General features: G+C 49.6%; 1 protein-coding gene across 5 annotated transcripts in view; it reads left to right on the top strand.

Annotated features, from left to right (window-relative positions):
* Positions 1–15,789, top strand: part of SEC16B (SEC16 homolog B, endoplasmic reticulum export factor) — a 118,426-nt gene that overhangs the window by 43,401 nt on the left and 59,236 nt on the right. For all 5 annotated transcript variants that reach the window (XR_001296670.2, XM_013970427.2, XM_013970428.2 and 2 more), the window contains 10 exons: positions 1,315–1,432; positions 2,641–2,752; positions 4,580–4,685; positions 6,425–6,565; positions 7,921–8,040; positions 8,818–8,890; positions 10,207–10,491; positions 11,343–11,410; positions 15,110–15,262; positions 15,413–15,511. Coding sequence is in view for 4 of the 5 variants with exons in the window: in XM_013970427.2 (XP_013825881.2) it covers positions 1,315–1,432; positions 2,641–2,752; positions 4,580–4,685; positions 6,425–6,565; positions 7,921–8,040; positions 8,818–8,890; positions 10,207–10,491; positions 11,343–11,410; positions 15,110–15,262; positions 15,413–15,511 (1,275 nt within the window). In the remaining variant the exon portion in view is untranslated. The remainder of the gene's footprint in view (positions 1–1,314; positions 1,433–2,640; positions 2,753–4,579; positions 4,686–6,424; positions 6,566–7,920; positions 8,041–8,817; positions 8,891–10,206; positions 10,492–11,342; positions 11,411–15,109; positions 15,263–15,412; positions 15,512–15,789) is intronic.

Here is a 15,789-nt window from a genome sequence, read left to right as displayed (position 1 = left end):
TCTCCTGTTCTGTCCATTCTGTGTAACAAATTGGAGGACAGATTGGTCTGCAAATCACCTCCTTTCCTCTGTTGTGCTTCCATGTGTGTGTGTATTTACACCTACATGTAATTTATAAAGTGCAAACCACGTGCAAGGCACTATGCTTTGGACTTTACCAATCTTGTTTTATCATCAACAGTAATCCAGTCAGGTAGACATTATGATCTCGATTTAAGAAATGAAGAAACAAAGCTTCAAAGGCATTAAGAAACTTGCTCCAGAGGCAGGGCCCCTGTTGAATCCAGAGCCTGTGACATTGGTTTGTTTATTGCTATTTCCTCTGCCCTGAAATTCCCCGTCATTCAGGAGAAGGACGGCCCATCCGGTCCCATGGGGCTTCCACCCGCGTCCACTTCTCTGACTACCCTCTACCGCCCCCTCGTGGAGCCCTGCTGCCCCTGCGTCTCACTAGCGACTAGTGCTGCCTGGGCGCCTTGGGTCTGTTTTCTCACTCCTCAGGAGGCGATAGGAATTAGATCTCACAGAGTTGTGCGAAGATTAAAGAAGGTCATGTGTAGAAGATGACTCTGTAAAAACAGAAGACATTAGCCATTTGGTAAAATATTAAGGAGCCCAGTGTTCCCCTGTTTTCTTACAGGTTAATATGGACTCGTCTCATGAACCAAGGTTTTGTGATCCTCCTTCTTCCACGGAAATATCAATTTTTTAAAAAAACTTTTGTCCCCAGCTATCGCGATTAGGGGCACCAGGATGAAATTTGAAAATTAGTGACTGTTAGTGTGATTTTCTTTTTATCTACCTCCCAATATTGGAGAAGGAAATGGCACCCCACTCCAGTATTCTTGCCAGGAGAATCTCATGGACGGAGGAGCCTGGTGGGCTGCAGTCCATGGGGTCACTAAGAGTTGGACACGACTGAGCAACTTCACTTTCACTTTTCATTTTCATGCATTGGAGAAGGAAATGGCAACCCACTCCAGTATTCTTGCCAGGAGAATCCCAGGGACGGGGGAGCCTGGTGGGCTGCAGTCCATGGGTCGCAAGAGTCAGACATGACTTAGTGACTCAACCACCAACGGCCACCTCCCAATATTCCTGTGTATGTGTGTATGTAATGTGTCTGCCTACCCATCCTTCTAAGAGTTTTGCTTTTTTAAAAAAAGAAAACTCAGAATCAGTGAGTGGCTGCACTGCAGGCAGCCAAATAGGGATTCCTGGCAAATCAGAAAATAGACAACAGCCTTCCTTAACCTATGTTCTGGCTGGGGCTGTATTACTCAGCCAATGTTCCATGTTTCTGCTGCTTTTCAGTGTTGTGGGGACAAGCAGTGGGGAGACTGGAGGCCACACTTGGCAGTGATTCTGTCGAATCAGGGTGGGGACCCGGAGCTGTACCAGCGCACGATTGTCACCATGGGGGACACCCTGGGTAAGCAGAGACCAGCTCCGTCCCCTCCTCGCCTCTGTCCCCAGGCCGGCTTTAAACACCCTGTGCTTAGACTTAGGTTCTGTGTTGGGCCCGAGTCTATGCCTCAGGCATTCCTTTGACCCAGGAGCCTCAGTGTTTTGGGGACAGAAAATCCAGGGAGAGGAGTGTCCTTCTTGCCTTTCTGTTTCCCAGATTTCTGCTGCGAGCGAGTGCAGGCCAGGCCCCTGAGACTCTGGGGTCCCGCCGCTGCAGGAGGCTGCCCTGAGTGGTTGATTCCTGTGCCGGGGTCAGAGTCCCCAGCGGATGGAGTTAACACCTGGAGCATCTCCCCTACTGTTGTTGTTAGTCACCCAGTGACCCAGCCCGACCAGATAGGAAATTCTATTTTCGCCTGAGCTACCCTGGGGAACTGTGTAGTCTTTATTTCTATCATCTCTTTGTGAATGTGGCCTTTTAAACACTTAGGGGCTGTTGGATGTTGCGGATCAGTGGTTCTCAGACTGGGTCAAGGGACAGAATATTTAGAAAATCATTGCTTTGTGGCACTTTGTGAAATACTGCTCTGCTAAACTTAAAATAGCTGCGGGTAAAGTTGTGCCCAGTCAAATGACGAGTTATTCAGCACCTGAGTAGAAAGAACTAACTTTTGTTGAACCTTCTTGGGTGCCAAGCTAATTACTTTGCCTACTTGAATTAACTCAGTGTTGATGAAAAAGGTATGGGAGAACATTTAAAAACTGGGAACAATTTGGTAATGAATGTGATTTTTATGAGCACTGGGAAAAGTCTATTGTTTGATTTTGGCGGGGGAGGCATTAATGCCCCAAGAAGCCGAGTTTAAAAACCGCTGCTTCCAACAGTCTGCTTCTCTGCTCAGGTGTAGGCATTTCTTACCTATTTCTCCCCTTCCAGAAGGACTAAAATGCTTAGAAACGTCCTTATCAAAAGTCCATTGAGGGGAATGTGAAATAGTGCCTTCTTCTGGCTGAAGAGAAGTGAAATGTAATGTCGGAGGGCAAAAATGGGGTGGGAGAGGGAGTAAGGTGTGGAGTCTGTAGCTCGTGTCTTGGAGAGCTTGTTGTTTTATCCCGTGAAGCTGTCTGCTCTGACCTCAGAGCCGCTCTCTAACCCTCTCCCCTCCCGCCCGGATGGTGGGTCCCTCCCTTGGCGGGCGTGTTCCCTGACCCAGGCTTGTTCTCCGCCTACAGCTGGGAAGGGGCTGGTGGAGGCTGCTCACTTCTGCTACCTCATGGCTCACGTGCCCTTCGGCTACTACACCGTGAAGACAGACTACTTGGCCTTGCTGGGCAGTAGCCACAGGTATGCCAGTCTTCTGGGGGGCAGAGAGTGGGGAGGACGTCTTCCAGGGGATTGGGTTAGCCCCAGCTGGGTGGCGTGGCTTCATTTTTCCATTGTCGTTCGTGAATGTTCAGCTGCTGCTGACGGTTTTTCAGCACAGGTAGGCTCTGGGCTGAGAGCCGCCGGGAAGAGTGCCCCATCACACCGCCAGGGGTCCTCAGGCCCAGGCCTTGCTCCCGGAAGCTGCGAGCTGGTGCCCGTGGGTTGTAGTGTGCCCCTCTGGCCACTCGGTGGCGCCCTGGCTCCATGACCAGAGCTTGACTCAGAAAATGCTAATAGCGCGGCGGCTTGAGGCTCTGCGTTAGGCAGCCCTGGACCTATTCTCAGAACTGGCCTTGGGCAAAGCCTGCAAGTGGAAGAAGAAGTTTGTGTTTCGCCCCCACAGCTTACACTGACTTGACACACAAGCTACTCAAAAGTTAGGCCTGTCACTTGTTCCCTGCTGGGCATAGCATGAGACTTCTCACAGAGAAGGACCTTGATAAGCCCCGAGACAGTGGATGAAAAGACCAGGTTGCTCCTTAGCCACCCTCCACATTCTGGATCTTTCTTTCTCTCTCTCTGTTGATAGTTAAGATTTCCTAAGCTCTTACATTGTACCATGTGTTTCATTTGCACCGTTTCCTTTAATCATTACACATGGACCCTGTGAAGAAAGTGTATTTTTAAGCTTCGCTTTGTAGAGGAGGGAAACTGAGGCACAGAGAGGTGGAGTAACAGGTCTAAGATTGTGCAGCTAAAGTGCAGTCAGGTTGGACTTGGAATCCAGACTGTCAGGCTTTTCTTCGTAGAAATGCATTGTCTCATGACCTGTCTGTCAAGGTCATGGTCTCTGATAGCACATAGTTAAGTTGTCAAAGAAGCCTGTCTTGGCCAGATGTGCCAAATAAGTGAAATGGGTTATGCAGTGTCCCCAACCCTTTTGGCACCAGGGATTGGTTTTGTGGAAGACAGTTTTTCCACAGATTTGGATTGGTGGGGGAAAAAAATCCTCGTATGGTTTCGGTATGATTTAAGTGCATTACATTTATTGTGCACTTTATTTCTGTTATTATTGCATCAGCTCCACCTCAGATCTCCAGGCATTAGATCCTGGAGGTTGGAGACCCCTGGGTTAAGGTGTCCCCCTCCTGTGTACTGTATGAGGATGTTTCTGGAGATCCAGCCCTGACCCCAGGGGAAGCCCTGGTGATTATGGTTTCAGCCCCCACGGCAGCTGTTTTGGGGCCCGTGGGGACTCTGAGGGACCCCAGATCACATTCACTCAATCTGCTTTCTCACTGGAATGAGCGTGCAATGTAGGGACCGTCATTTGACTTTGGGCTCTGTGGTGCTACTCACTCTCTGCAGGGCCTTTGTTTTCAGTGCTCCCGGAACATCACACGGCTCCCTCTTTCCTGCTCTTCTGCTCAGGCTGGGGTGACCTTTCCCAGACACCCCCTCTGGGCTCTCAGGGCACTCAGGCTGGTGCTCAGCATGCTTACAGGGGGGATGCAGTGCCCCTCTGAGCTGGGCATGAGAGCATCTTGCCTTAAGTGACCCTCAGGAAAGATGGCAGGAACCGCCCCCACTCCCTGAAGCTCCCCCCGTCCCCTGCTTGGCCCCGCCTTCCCCCAGAGCCTTTGGGGGCACAGATTCTCCTTCTTCTCTTGGAGCTGCCCCAGGGATCAGCCCAGGACAGAAACTCTGCCTTGAATGGATGCAGCTGGTGTTTGGCTATCTATGAGTGAAATCCGTCCCCCATCCGCCCCAACCTCAAACTCTTTTATTGTTATTCCCTGGTTTTAGTCAAGAGTTTTTGAAATTTGCAACAACTGAGGCTATCCAGAGGACGGAAATCTTCGAGTACTGTCAGATGCTGGGCCATCCCCAATCCTTCATCCCTTCTTTCCAGGTAACTGAATGCTCACGAGGCCCTATCAGCATCTGATGGCTGTGGGCGGCTGGATTCTCAGCCTTGCTCTCTGGCAGGCGGTGGCTGGGCTAAGTCATCCACTGGTCTTTTCCTCATGAGCTGGAGTGTGGGAAGGGTTAGGATTTCTTTCTAGGTCCCCTCAAGGTCTGCGTTTTAAGACAGGAAAGCAAAACATGGCAGCAGCCTCTGTGCGGTGGGCTCCTGCCTCCCTCCTGACAAAGGAGAATCAGGCAGGCGCCCCTGGGCCCCGCTCTTGTCTGCAGCTCCTTCCGCTGTTCTGTCTCCAGATGGCTCCGTCTTCTCCTTGGCTCCACGGCCATCCTGCCCGGAGCGGCCCCCGGCTGTTCACGTCCCTGCTCTCCTCTGACCTGCCGCTCCCATCTCTCTCGGATGCCTCCATCTTTAACTCTGGAATGCCTCCCTGCTCTGTCCTTTGGCCCCTGTCCTTCTTTTTTCCTCTCAGGGCTGCAGGTATGTGGGCAGCATCCATGTCCAGGTTCCAACCTGTCAACCTCTCTACTGGATGCCCTGGTGTCCCCTTTGATCCCCAGAGACTTCTTCAGTGATTGTAGTGAGAGTGTATCTGGTGGCAACACACACACACGGACACTCAGACCACCACCAAACACAAAACAAAGCCTTGGAGATGAATGGATTACTATCTATAGGGCCGTGACCCAGTTAGTATCTTCTGTAAGGGTTTCACACACACACACCACCACCACCAAACACAAAGCAAAGCCTGAGGATGAGTGGATTACTGTGCATAGGGCCATGACCTGGTCGGCATCTTCTGTGAGGGTCTGACCGGAGGCCCGCCTTTCCCAGCGCAGCCCTGCCCAGCGGGCTCCTCTGTGTCCGCGCAGGTCTTCAGTCTATCTCTTCTGTGCTCATCCCACCTCTCAGCTGTCTTTGGGCTGATAGCAGTGAGATTCGCGGTTTTTAGGGAATGAGTTTTGCACACCTGGCACTGTGCTATGATCCTCTAACTGAGTGATCTCTAATTCTGTGAGGCGTGCATGATTACCCTCTTTTCACAAAAGAGGTTCCAAGGAGTTACATGCTATTGGCTCACATCTCTTGGGTACCATTTGCTCTAGGGACTTTACATGGATTATCTCACTGAATCTTTGAAACCACCAAGGGGGAGATCGTAGTATCATCCCCGTATTAGAGCGAGGAAACCAAGGTGCGGAGAGGAGGTGGGTGAACTAGTTTCATGCTCCATACCAGCATAGAGCTGGGGTTTGAACTTGGGTCTGTCTGATTCTCAGCCCCTCTGTTCTTCATCTGGCTCTGTCCCTCATGCGTCTCTGAACCCTTACCTGTATCTGCCTGTACTCTCCCTCTTAGGCTTGAAGCCCCTTCCACCAGAGGCATTTTTTTCCTCTTTTACCTGTGCCCCTGGCGCCTGGTCCTCTGCCAAACACTAGGCTTCCCAGAGATACAGGCTGCCTGATAAGAAGTGGAGAGGCTGGTGCATTTCCATGGTGACCAGCGCCTAGGGAGACTCAGCTGATGTGCCTTCCACCCCATTCTCTGCAATGATGGAACTGCAGGCTGGGTTTGGAACTGTGCCTATACATAGATAGAATGCCCTAAATGTTGCAAGGCCCTCTTTAATATTTGGACCCAGAGTTAGAGGAAGTTGGCAGTCCACTGACTTCCAAGAAGTCTTATCTCCACTTCTCTCTTTCTGGCCCTGCTCCTCTTCGCAGGTGTATAAGCTCCTTTATGCTTCCCGTCTGGCAGATTATGGCCTCACGTCCCAGGCCTTGCATTACTGCGAAGCCATTGGCACAGCCCTCCTGAGCCATGGAGAGAGCAGCCACCCTGTGCTATTAGTGGAACTCATCAAGGTGAGCTTCTCAAAGGGTTCTCTGCAGGTGTGTTATCTTCAGTGTTCAGAGAAAGCTATTGTAAAGCGGCTCAGAGCCCCATTTCATCTTCTTTGAACATGCTATAAAATTGGAGCCCCTGGCTGTCTTTGACCACATATGCATGCCCAAATGTGATAAGCAGAGGCCTGACACTGCATAAAGAAGGATGCTATGGGTAGGAGGGGCGGGGGGCGGGAGTTGGTTTGAAATAGGGGGACTGGAAACCAGGCGCGTGCTGTGCAAGGAAGTCATTCTTGCATCTGCTTTTTTGGTACAGTAAAAATGCATGTTATGGCAAACCATTCTAATTATAAAAGCTGGGCTTAGAAAATATATTTTAGTGATTAAAATGGGAAATGATCCTTATTAAAATGCTTTTAAATGCATGGAATATTTTATCACATGTGAGATACATTCAAAAAAGAGAAAACAAAAACATCAACTTTTAGTTCCTGGGAAAGAAAACAATCAGGCAAATAGTTGTTCCAATTAATTGAAGAAAAATCCATTAGCTGAGAGTAAAAAGGCAGCCTACCATCACTTTTTGCTTTGCTTTAAATGAGGCCCAAGTGTTGGATTCTGTAGCCAGTAAAATCTGTGCTACTGAGTGCCCTCAATGGCAAATTCCTGCCAACAGGATGATGGTTGTAGGCAGCTCAGGAGCCAGAAGGGAGGAGTCACAAAGTTTGGGGACTTTACGATGGGATGTTGTTGTTGTTGTTTAGTCACTGAGTTGTGTCCTACTCTTTGTGACCCCATCAAGGCTCCTCTGTCCATGCGATTTCCCAGGCAAGGATCCTGGAGTGGGTTGCCATTCTCCCCTCCAAGGGATCTTCCTGACCCAGGGATCAAACCTGCGCCTCCTGCATTGGCAGGCAGATTCTTTACCGCTGAGCCACCAGAAAAGCAATGACTGAATAATCTTGCAACATAAGCAGTCCTTCGACCGGCAACATGGGCATCACCTCGTGGGGGGCTTGTTAGCAATGCCTGATCTCGGGCCCCACAGACTTCTGGGATCGGAATTAGCATTTTAACAAAATCCTGGGTGGTTCCTACCAGCTCTGAAGTTTGAGAAGCACTGCTCCTGAGAACAGCTTTGCAGAGACGTAGAGCAGAGTAGCAGTTTCTCCTCATATTTTATTTAGTATCTAACACTAGGATGCTTTAACTGTTTATGTTGCGATTTGAGGAAGGTATCTGCTGAATTTGCTATGTGGCAGTTCTTTGTAATCTGATTTACAAGTGAGCAAAGGCTTCCTTTTTTCTTACTGCCATTTCTCCTACTTCTCTCCCTCCTTTTCTTTCTCTTACCATCTGGAAACCGGGCACAGCTGGCAGAGAGACTGAAGCTGTCAGATCCTCTGGTTTTAGATCGCCACCGCCACCGAGGAGACAGGGACCTGGAGCCGGACTGGCTGGTGCACCTTCGGGGGCGCCACAGGGAGCTGCAGGTGAGGGGGGATGGTCCTCTAGACACAGCGTAGGCAGGCACTGACCTCAGCAAGTCCCCAAAACCATGGCGGGCCGTGGTGTCCTCTGTCCCCAAGGAAGCACAGCCTGGTGGGGGAAGGGGTAGCACTCAGCTTCCGCTAACGCGCTCCCCTCCTGGGGGGAGACATTTTCCTGTGTTCCCCTGTGAGACAGTGGGGCCCTCTCCCGAGTCACCCGGCCACCCTTCTCTGAATGACCATCAAAGCTTCCGTCTCTCTCTGTGAGGAACAGTGGCTCACGGTGGCCCGGTGCCACTTTCATGTAATGTAGAGCAAATGCTTAAAAGACTTCCGGACCTTTCCTTTTTTTTTTTTTTGTTCTGACAATTGCAAAAGCGGCTGGTAGTAATTGTCACGGTAATTGGAACAAGGCCTCCTCCATCTCCTTTCTTCCTCTGTCTCTGAGAAGGGGGCAGGTGGATTTTTTTTTTTTTTTAGACACATGTGGCCCTTGCTTCCCCCGTGTGCTTTGGGCCCTGGGGCCCGTGGTTTAGTTCCCTCTTCTTGCCCCTTCCTCTGGGAGAGGAGGATGCCCTGGCCTCTGCCTGCTGTCTCCGAGCAGAGCTGGGAGGTAGGAAGACCCGTGGGCCCCCCACGCCCAGCCCCTCACAGCCCCCACATTCACCTGAGGCTCCCTTACCTCGTCACTGCCGAAGTGTCTTGACTTCATTTCAAATCATGTTTCCTATTTTTGTTTTCCTTTGTGTCACCTAAGAGGATTTTACTTTATCTTAATAGCGAAAGGAAGCAGGAGGCGTTGGGGGTCCTCAGTCTGCTCAAGTGGTTATTTCAGAAGCCGGAAAAACTCCAGGTACCTAAACTAATGAACTGAGTGTGTAAAAAACTGACTCTTGGGATCTGATTATAGGAGATAACCTAACAAAAAACTTTCCCCCTTCCTTGCCTGGAGTGCCTTCCTCGCCTGTGTCAGTCTGACCTGTGGTCCAGGCTTCTCTCTACACAGCCCTGCCAGCCACAGCCTTCCCTGGCACTTCTGGTTCCGCATTGCTAGAGGTTTTGTTTCACACTCAGGCTTTAATCTTGTTGTTGCTGAGTCGTTACATAGTTGCCTCGCTTGTGTCAGTACCAGCTCCCCAGGTGGATGCATTTCTTGGTGCCCGAGGTGGTGGATCACCTGTATTTCACGTTAGCCGGGGGGCGGGGGGGGGGGTACATCGGAAGCGCCTATGCTGTTTGAGCATCAGTTGCCGCATACGTGAAATAGGCTTCAGAGTGTTTTCAGCAGATCCCTCCTTTTCCCTTAGGATGCTTCAGTTGTTGCGCTGGGCAGACATTATTATCCCAGTTAACTCCATGCTGTTTCCCCAAATAGCACTCACTGGTGGGGTGAGGACGGGGGTCTCACAGCTTTGCTTCTGGCTGGTTCCCAGCCTTTTGCACCTCCTTTAGGGATGATTAAGGGGATAGCAAGGATGGGCAGGCCTTGGTCTCTATATCCCAGCTTTACTGCTGTGCCCCAGAATCGGTGAGGGGAGAGCAATGTAGGAGAGCAGGCTGGGTGCTCCTGAGTGGTCACTTCCCCTGGCAAACAGCCGTGTCTCCTGCTGCCCTATCAAGCGGGTAGGTCAGCCAACCTCACTGGTCCCATAATTTGGGCCAACCATTGTCCACGTCCACAGTCCACACCTCGGTCTGTCTCGTCAGCAACACAGTGGAGCCAGAAAGAATGTCATCAAGTCCCCTTCCTGGGCCAAAGCTCTTATCTTTCAAAACAAAGCCATCATTTCTGTAGTCTGATTTGGGTTTTACATTGAAACTTTCTAAATGTCAAGTACCCCAGTCCATTAGTAAATCCATTAAAAAAAGTTTATCCAAAAGCTAAAAAGTGTGGAGTTAGACTAAATGGTCATTTCTGCCATCCCAACCCCCTGGTTTAAAAGGCTCAGAGATCATACAAGCTGTGAGGGAGATAGTTTTGAAAACTCTAAGTCATAAGTGGTGGAAGGTGTTACAATCGCTGCTGTGTTATACTTGTCCCACTGATGGTGGCCACGTCAACTGGCCTGTCCTCGTCACTGCTTTCCAAAGAGCAGGCTTGTTCCTGGTTAGTCCACACAAAGGCCACATTACAGGTCTCACCTCTTCTTCTTTGTCCTGTGTCCTTAGAAAACACTTTCTATCAGGATCTTTCTGGACCTCAAGGCAACTCAGAAGCCTATGGTGACCACTCTGCTCTGTGGCCAACTCCGGAGCAGTCGGGCCCGGCCCAGCTCAGCCCACAGCAGCCCGGCTCCTACCCAACAGGTGGCGGTTCTGGGCAGATGGGGGTCCCAGTGCCTCTCTCCTCAGTTCCTGAGACCCATCTGCTGGGGCCCATTGGCAGCATGGCAGTGACAGGGGCTCCCGGAGGAACAGCCTGGGAGGAAGCCCAGCAGATACACCTGGCCCCTGGTAAGAGCTGCCAGCAAGGCAGTGAGCCTTGGGTGGGGAGGTGTGGAGGGGAGCAAGCAGAGGAGGGCGGTGCAGGGGCCAGTGTGGGATGTGGGGTGGGAGCTTGTGAAGCCCTGGGTGGTGGGTGTGCACGTGATTGAGGGCTTCCGGGTGTCAGACCTGGGCTGGTAGCTTCGCGTTCATCCGAGGGAGACGGCTCTCTCCCATTCCAGCCCCGCTCTCTGCTGGGACAAACACAGCACAGCCTCCAGCAGCCGCTCCGGCCCTCCTTCTGGATTACGTAGTTTCCAGGAGAGAGGCTTAGAAGGCAAGACAGGGCCACTTGTGCCTCCAGCTGCAGTTTAGGCCAAGGCCTCTTTCTGAAGTCATCTGTGTCAGGGGCTGCAGGCAGAGGCGCGTGCTTCTGTCTTGTCCCGTCAGATCTTGGACAACAGGTGCCGAGTGTGGGTGAGCAGTGCCGGGTGATGCCAGGGAAGTGCAGGAAGCCAAGAGGAAGGGCCAGATCTTAGACCTTCCAAGACAAGGGCCCATCCAAGATGGGAGGCTCACATGGAGGGGAAGCCTGGGAGGATCCCTGTGACCCAGCCTGACTTGGCTCTCATTTCAGGGTTCCCGTGGAATGACCTTGGTTTGGGGTGGAGGTTGGGTGAGTGGCATGTTCTGGGGTGGCCAGAATTGAGAGGCTTGTGCAAATGGACCTCATATTTATTCTGATCCACTGGGGGCTATGTGCCCAGAGCTCCGGCCACTTGGCAATTAGGAAAGCTGGCTGTGTTCCCATTACCCTTCTTCAGGAGAGAAGGGAAAGACCCAACTTCGCATCCTGATTTCTGTTGTGTTTTATGCCATAGGAGAGAACACAGTGTCTCCAGAAACCCTCCAGCATCCTGGTGGGCAGAAGGCTGTTTCCAGACTCCAGGTGAGAGGACAGAGTCCCCAGAAGACAGCACCCACTCTGAGCTGTGGATTCCCTCCAGCTGCCCCAGTAGCTGAGCCACATGCAGGCACTTTCCTGTGCCCTGCACCAGCCCTTCCTTCCACATTGCCCCTTGCTTCTTTCTACACCGGATCCCGAGAGGTGGAGAGGAGGCTCATTCTTGTTCATTTCACTCCTGCCAACCTGTGTCCATGGGGGCAGGACTGGGTTTGCCTCTGGTCTTGCACATCAGCCCCCTCCGATGCCCTCTTCTTACTGATGCACTGAACACTTGCTGTGCTCTGCGCCATCAGGGAAGACTCTTGATATTTCTATCTTTAACATTTTTACCTTGCTCTATTTCTGAGAAGGACCTATGGCAGCTGTGTCTCTTCTCTTCAGGTCTTGGAGGTAACCATGTCTAGTTAATCGTCTATTCAGCTGTTGAGTGAATGAATCCCTCCACTAGTAACAGGCATTGCTGGTCCAAATTTAAGATACTCTCTAGCTTTGCCTGGTTGGAAGTGATGTCATAGAACTATCTTGAGTAGTAACTAAGCTACAGACCTTAAAACATGTTTTTCCCCCTAAATTAGTGCTTTATTGTTATACAAAATCTGAAAAACAGAAAATGTCATGTCAAGTGTCAAACAGCCATCACTCAGAATCTCATAGCCAAATAGTTTATTTTCTTCTTATATTTTTTCTATATATACATTTCTCATGCTATCTGAAAGCAGAGCCTTCCTATGAAACCTTTTGTAAGTCTAAATGAAGTGAAGGGAAGAAGCAATTACCTCAGTACACATCTTGCTCACAATGCACAAAATGAATCGAGATGAAGCACAGATGCTCACAGATACGGTCCAAACCCACGTGAGATGCTGAGTATAGTTTCCGGTAAAGGAGCTTAGTGGGGCCAGTCTCACTGATTGCGGTACGAGCTGCCTCTAAAATGGCTTCTACAAAACAAACGCTGAATGCTTTTTTCGCTTTCTGACTTTTTTGGTAAAAGTGAAAGTCCTCTTTGGGTTTTTGTTTGTTTGTTTGTTAGTGAAAATAGGTACTAATGTCAGTCTTTGGTAAAAGCAAAGTTGTATGATACAAACTTTCAAAGAGTGAAGGAGGCCGTCTATATGGGTGTATATATAGATGTGTCCATGGGCTTCCCAGTGGTGCTTGTGCTAAAGAACGCGCCTGCCCATGCAGGAGACATAAGCAATGCATGTTTGATCACTGGCTTGGGAAGATCCCCGGGTTGGGAAGATGCCTGGAGGAGGGCACGGCAACCCACTCCAGTATTCTTGCCTGGAAAATTCAATGGACAGAGGAGCCTGGCAGGCTATAGTCCATAGGGTTGCAAAAATTCAGACATGACTGAAGCGACTTAGCCCACATGCATAAATGTGTATATATATATACACATACATGTCTTTGTGACCCCATGGACTATAGCCTATCAGGCTCCTCCATCCATGGGATTTTCCAGGCAAGAGTGCTGGAGTGGATTGCCATTTCCTTCTCCAGGGGATCTTCCCCACCCAGGAATCAAACCCGGGTCTCCCGCATTGCAGGCAGATGCTTTACCGTCTGAGCCACCAGGGAAGCCTGTTATACACATAGATGTGTTTTTAAATGGTTGAAACATATGTAGATGAAGCTTTATTTTCTATTTTTAACACTATAAAATGATATTTTCCATGTCATTCTTAAATATGATTTTTAGTATTGGTGTGATAAATTCACTGTATGGAAACATCATTGCTCATGTGTTTATTCATTCACAAATACAGAGATCCTGCAGTGTCCCTGGTCCTCTTATCGAGGCTGGGGATACATAGGGAACTAGACAAAGCCTACCTTCATGGGGCTTCTGTTCAGCAGAGGCGACTGCAAATAAACCACTGTACCCTTGAGGGATGTTCCTTTAGATGGTGTGGGAGGCAGTGCGTCTCTGAGCTCAGCATGGAGGGTGGACATGAGCCAGGTGAGTATTCAGGGAACAACTGTTCGAGGCAGAGGGCATAGCAAGAGCAAAGACCCTGTAATAAGATGACCTGGCACAACTGAGGGAGAGTATGGGCTGTGCCTAGAGAGAGAGACAAGGGAACTCTGTGATGGTCCAGTGGTTAGGACTTTTGCTTGTGCTTTCATTACTGAGGGCTTGGGGTCAGTCCCTAGTTGAGGAACTAAGATCCTGCAAGCTCTTCAGTGTGGTCAAAAAAGTAAAAAAAAAAAAAAAAAAAAAAAAAAATTGAGGAGAGGGCTAAGAAGCCAGACTAGAGAGACAGAGAAAGGCAGGATCATAGAGGGCCTGGTAGGCCCTGGAAGGAGCTTGGATTTTAATTCGTCTTTACTACTTTGTTAAGCACTTCAAGTGTCTCTCTCTTCCTTTTCTTTTCTACTCTTTCTCCTTACTCCTCCCTTCCCTTCCCTTCGTATGTAAAACACAGTGATGGGCATTCTAATATATAAGCCCTTGTGTATTTCTTGAATTACTCAATTAGGAGAGAAATTCTAGAAGGAAAGTCAGACAGCTTGGGTTTGAATCCTTGCTCTGCCCTTAACTAGCTGTGTGACCTTATACAGGTTGCTTTTCTGTGTGTTAGTTTTCTCATATGTTAAATGGGATGATAATAACAGTATCTACCTAACAGGATAGTTGTAAGGATTAGATGACTCACTGTATATAAAATGCTTAGAATACTATTTGGTACACAGTAAGTTCTATACTCATTAGAATAAAAAATGAAATTTTTTCTGTATTTGCAGAAGTGTTTTTTCTAAAGGTTATACCAATTATCTTTTTCTGAGAGTACAAATTGTAAATACAACACAAAAGGACAAATACTGTATGGTTCCACTTATACAAGCCATCTAGAATAGGCAAACTCATAGAGACAGAAAGCGTAGAGGTTCTCAGGGGCCAGAGGGAAGAAGGAAAAATGGGAAGTTAGTTTTAATGGGAACAGAGTTTCTGTTGAGGTTAATGAAAATTTCTGAAAATGGAAAGCGGTGATGGTTATGCAACATCACGAATATTCTAATACACTGAACTGTACACTTTAAGTGGTTAAATGGGTAAACTGTAGGAAATGTATTGGGTTGGCCAAAAAGTTTATTTGGATTTTTCTGTAAGGTGTTACAGACAAACCTGAGCGAACTTTTTGGGCAACCCGATATATTCTACCACACACACAAAATTAATACACAGGGATGTGGGTGTATTTTACTTCCCCCGGTACAGCTGCTCACAGTTCATCTTGAGCAAGTCAGCTAGGAAGTAAGGTCTGGGATGTGTTCGATTCGGTGGTTGTCAACCTTCCCTGATCTTTGCATTTAGGGGTTCCCTGAGGGGTGTTTCCTGGCTCTCTTCATCTCCAGTGGAAGCATTCCATACCCCTGCTCCAGGCCTTGGCATAGCTCTGGAAACCTGATGCTCCTGGGGACTGGTAGCACAGTGGCCAAAACCCTGTAGGATTAAGGATGATCTGAAGATTGAGACTGGGCTCTCCCCTTGTCCTGAGGCCTTCAGCAAGTTATTCCTTGTGGCTAAATCGTGGTTCCCCATCAGTCACATTAGATCCTGTAAGGCTATCCCGCTGATCTATCGAGCAGGTCAGGTGAGGGAATTCATGTAAATATGCCTTTGTAACCTGTCAAGTGCTATAAAGATGTTACTTCTCTTTTCTCTAATTCCAGGTGCCACTGATTCCCAGAGCTCGAAGTATTTCCGAGAGTCCCACCGTATCCGTCAAGGAGGATGGGGAGGAGTCCTCCGAGGAGGCAGATAAAAAATCTTCCCAAAATACCATCCAGAGAGAAAAGCTCGGAAACGTGAAGGAGAATGCAAAGGTGGAGGGATGTTTTTCTTCCCGGATGGCGGTGCAGAGCTGGGGAGCTGGGCTCTTGTGGGGTCCCCTCCTCTCCTGTCTCACCACCGTCACAGTGAGGGGGGGTTAATCTCCACCCTGCAGACCACAGAAATCCCCATCTCTCTTCCAGAGCTCAAGGTTTGGCTGGTTCAGCTGGTTCCGCTCGAAGCCCACCCACAATGCATCCCCCTCTGGAGACGAAGACTCGTCCGACAGCTCGGATTCTGAGGTAACCTTGGGTGGAAGGTTGCGGGGGGCTGGGCAGGGAAGCTCCCTCTCCTGTGGCCCCTTCTGAGGAAGTTTCCTCAGCTCCAGGAGGGCCTGGAGGTGGCCTCTCCACCCTGGTCTGGATGAAACTGGTCTTGTGATGGGAGGTTGTGGGAGACAGATTGGTCCAGTGAGGGGAGAGGCAGATGATGAAAGGCCTTAAAACTTAGGATGTAGAATTTTAACTTTCGAGAGCCGGCAGTGACTTGGCTTATTGAGCGGAGCAGTGGTATGAAGAGA

The sequence above is a fragment of the Capra hircus genome, chromosome 16, assembly GCF_001704415.2.
Source record: "Capra hircus breed San Clemente chromosome 16, ASM170441v1, whole genome shotgun sequence".
NCBI lineage: Eukaryota > Metazoa > Chordata > Mammalia > Artiodactyla > Bovidae > Capra > Capra hircus.
Note: the sequence above shows the minus strand (reverse complement) of the source record. Positions and strands in the feature narration are given on the sequence as shown.